This window comes from Halyomorpha halys, unplaced genomic scaffold (assembly GCF_000696795.3).
Source record: "Halyomorpha halys isolate HHAL.00 unplaced genomic scaffold, Hhal_1.1 Scaffold366.1, whole genome shotgun sequence".
Taxonomy (NCBI): domain Eukaryota; kingdom Metazoa; phylum Arthropoda; class Insecta; order Hemiptera; family Pentatomidae; genus Halyomorpha; species Halyomorpha halys.
This window is the reverse complement of record NW_027107323.1, coordinates 7,990-12,164: the sequence shown is the minus strand read 5'-3', so window position 1 is coordinate 12,164 and position 4,175 is coordinate 7,990. Positions and strand designations below refer to the sequence as shown.

The window sequence follows — 4,175 nt, the reverse complement described above, 5'->3', positions numbered from 1 at the left end:
AATCATCAAAAGACACGCATAGGCCCGTACCTATACGTGTGTGGGATTTTTACCCACTAAAACCACCGCCCTACACCTGTTCATTTCTATCCACGGGACCACCGATAGGCATCATTTCATGGAGGGAAATGGCTGAGTGCCGCCTCGCTTTCTTCACATGGTTTTCACGTTTCCATGTCCTGTCTTCTAGCCCTCTCTTCCTCTCTCAACCTCTTGAAGACGACTGTGATGAATCTCTTCATTGTGTTCCAATGTTGGTCTGAGTGTAGCATATAGCTCACCACGTTTTCTGGTGTGTTGCGTACTCCACACAGTCTCTCCAATTCACTTCTTTCTGCAGAAAAGCACGTGCTCCGCGGTTTCCTCGACAGTATGACATCCAGAGCATTCTGCGGTGTTGTCCAGTTTGAATCGGTACTGTTAGGCTCTAAAGCAACCATGTCCGGTCAAAAATTGGGTTACGTAAAAATCGGAGAGGTGGATTTTTCTATCCACCTCTCCATGCTGGCGGCCATTACACGTGCCCACTTCGGGTATTAACCTGTGAGCCAACCTTCCGGAATCTGCACCCTCCCAACGTTTCTGCCACTGGTCGATGGTTATTTTTCGCTTTTTTTCTCTCAAAAAGTGTAAGCGTCGTCCGTAGTGCCTGCTTCTTTCTTCAACAAGTAGTTCCACAGGCTGCGTTCGGGCTATCACGCACACCACTTCTTAGGAAACAGTTCGAGAAGCACTAACCGTCCTTAAAGAAACTCTGCGATAAACTGAAACCATCTGTCTCCTGTATGATTTGCTAACCATCGCTTCTTTCCAAATCGGGGCTGCATATATAATAATGGAGGGGACAACAGTAGCAAGAAGCTTTCGACTACTATCTTAGGCACCTCCAACGTTTGGCATAAGGCGTGACAAAAATGATGCTACTGTAGCAGATCTGGCGCTGATATACTCCGTGGGAAGATTAAACCGGAGACGTATATCGATCATAACTCCTACTTAAAATACCTGTGTGTGTCCCGTGTGCAGTAGTTAGTCTCCTATCAGGCACCTCCCCAGGTGGCGGATTGGGGGATTCTCACCAGATATGGCGGGAACCGGGGAAATAAAATACCCGGGGTGGACCAAAACTAGATTCAAATCCAGGCGCGACAGCTCCTAGAATAGGCGGAAAACTGGTCAGCGTCTGTTACTCAGGTTAGTGGCGGCTGTTTCAAAACCTGGCAGGAGGTATAAAATGCGAAAAATAATATTCTGCGATGGAAAATAATATCAATTGTGCTACGGAACAGGGGTACGGAACCCCAGTACCGGCGTCGGTAGGGTATGCGAAAATGGGTTACTCGACGTCGTCATCATACGATAGCAGTGCTGCAATGGTGGGAGACTTGGCCGTTGTAGCATCTAATACCACAAGATTAACCACAACAGAAGTGATGCAGAATCTTGGGAGCAAGATAAAAGAGGTACTCTCTTTTATTCGCTCAAAGAACAATGTACACAGCAAGATAAGAAGTTATACCTGTGAAATTCAGCTATATTACGAAAAGTTGGAAACAGTAAATGGCCACACTCAAACTAAGGAGATAAGTCCACCGAGAAAAAACGCAGTCAAAACCGAAGGGACAGTTACCACACCTTCTTTGGTGGGCGATAAAAGGGAAATGAAGAAAACCGCCTAACCCAATGTACAAGTTGTGTACCAAAACATAGAACCCATCAGAGATCGGCAGCTCAACGTGGAGAACCACAGTAGGAGCAATGGCAGGAAGTACGAAAAAGATCCTGGAAGAAACCTCGACCCCAGCCTCCGAGGCCCGATGCCGTGATTGTAAAAATATCAGATAGCCAGTGCTACGCAGATGTCCTACGAAAAGTAAGAGAAGATCCGGCAATGGTGGAAATGGCCTCTTCAATTGCCAAGGTCGGGAAAATTAATAAAGGTGACCTGCTACTCCAATTGGACCGGAAGAAAGAGCAATCTCTTGCTGCACTAAAAAGCTCAATGGAGGGAGTGCTTGGTGAAGGGGCGGAAGTCCGAACTTGGACGGAGGAGTCCCTTTTCGAGCTGCAAGATTTGGATGCTCTCACCAAAAAAAAAAGAGGTTGCGGAGGCCTTAAAACCTCTCCTGGGTGAAGATTCAGTGCCTACCACAGCAGTGAAATCTAACCGTCAAGGATATGGAGGTACACAAACAGCGGTTATTTCACTTCCGGTTATGCAAGCTAGGAAGGTTATGGATCAAGGAAAAGTTCGAGTGGGCCTTGTTGTTAGCCGTATACGCGAAAGATTTAGAGTTGCAAAGTGTTTCCGTTGCTAGGAGTACGGACACATAGCCCGGTTGAAATGTTGAAAATGATAGGACTTCCCTATGTCGAAACTGTAATATAGCGGGTCACAAAGCAACTGACTGTGACCAGAAACCACAATTGGCATTATGTGGAGGAAATGTAAACGCTGCCCACCCCAGCGGAAGTAGTAAGTGTCCAGCTTTCCGTTCAGCATTGAGAACAATTATGCAAATCCAAAAACACCGCAGATGAGAATACTTCAACTGAATTTGAACCATTGTGAAGTTGCACAGGATCTCCTTTACCAAACAGTACGGGAACAGCCCATCGAAGTCGCTATTCTTTGCGAACAATATAAAAATCTAGATGACAACTCATGGGTATCCGATGTCAGTGGTAAAGGTGCTATTTGGGCCTGTAATTCCCAAGCTGAACAAACCCGACGTTCACAACGGGCAGAAAGATCATCTATCATTGATTTAACGTTTGTCAGTGGACGCATGCATCGGAACGCTACTTGGAAGGTTTGTAGATTTTATATAAACAGTGATCACCAGGGTATATTGATCACACTGCATACGCCTACAAGAAAGAAGAGTTGTCGATGGAGAGCCAATGGCTGGAATACAAAAACTTTTGATGACGCTTCATTCACTTTAATGCTAGAGGATGAGTGTGAATTAAAAGGGTCGGCCGAGGAAAAGGCGCGTATACTGACCTCTTTTATATCTGGGGCTTGTGATGCAGCTATGACCCGTTCGAAGCCTGCAAAAGATCCTTTCTCAGTGTACTGGTGGACGAATACTATTGACGATCTTAGCAGGTGTTGCAACCAAGCAAGAAGACGTTACCAGCGAGCCAGACGTCTGCCGGAGTTTTCTGTGCTGCAAGAAGAGTTCAAGAGAGGTTGAAGGAACCTCCGACAAGCCATTAAAGAAAGCAAACGCCGGTGCTGGAGAGAACTCTGTGATGAGGTGGATGAAGAACCATGGGGTAGACCTTACAAAATAGCACTTAAAAAACTAACCACCCTTAAAGAAACACTGCGGTACACTGAAACCATTTTTCTCCAGTAGCACGGAGCCTTCAGCTACTTTCTTTTGGACCTCCCACGTTTGGCATAAGGCGTGACAAAAGGGATGCTACTTTAGCAGATTTGGCGCTGATATACTCCGTGTGAACATCAAAGCGGAGACATGCATCAATCGTGACTCCTAGGTATTTTAAGCAAGACTGGGAACGAATTTCGTGCCTACCAACCGAGACAGTGATGGACACAGTCTGCTTCCAGCTAGTTACTAAAAGAACCTCGGTCTTGTTATCTCCAAGTTGTAGGCCTACCGCCGACAGCCAACATCGGACCGTAGCAACAGCCTGGTTTGCAATGAGGGTAACTTCTTCCAAGTGCTTCGCCGCTACTGCAACTGCAACGTCATATGTGAATCCCACAACTGTGGCTCCCTCCGGCAATGTCAATTTGAAGATTGCGTCGTACATGACGTTCCACAGAAGGGGCCCTAATACCGAGCCCTGTGGGACACCACCAGTCACCTTGTATCTCTTTTGGCCAATGTCAGAAAAATAAAACAGAACACTATCTTTGAAGTAGTCTGTGAGAACTCTCATAAGATTGGACGATAGGTTGACGGGTCTTCCAGTCTTCCCTTACTCTTTGGAATGAGTACGAGGCGCTGTCTCTTCCAAGGTTTCGGAATTGAGCCTTCACGAATGCACGAATTGAAGAGATCGATGAAAAGATCCGACCGTTTCCTGAGCGCCACCTTCAGAGATACATTAGGAATTCCGTCCAATCCTAGGCCTTGCCATGTTTTAGTTCCGAGGCGATGTCCTCTTTCTCTTCCTGTGTAATTTGTGGAAAATCCGTT

General features: G+C 46.3%; 1 protein-coding gene across 1 annotated transcript; it reads left to right on the top strand.

Annotated features, from left to right (window-relative positions):
* The first annotated feature begins 2,537 nt into the window (after positions 1-2,537).
* LOC136795362 (uncharacterized) lies at positions 2,538-3,200 on the top strand. The gene has a single exon (XM_067045638.1). It carries the CDS (start codon positions 2,538-2,540, stop codon positions 3,198-3,200), a length of 663 nt encoding a protein of 220 aa, XP_066901739.1.
* Positions 3,201-4,175: the final 975 nt, after the last annotated feature.

What these genes read in the sequence shown, in the direction of transcription:
- LOC136795362 (XM_067045638.1), top strand. Translation starts at nt 2,538, where the DNA reads ATGAGAATACTTCAACTGAATTTGAACCATTGTGAAGTTGCACAGGAT.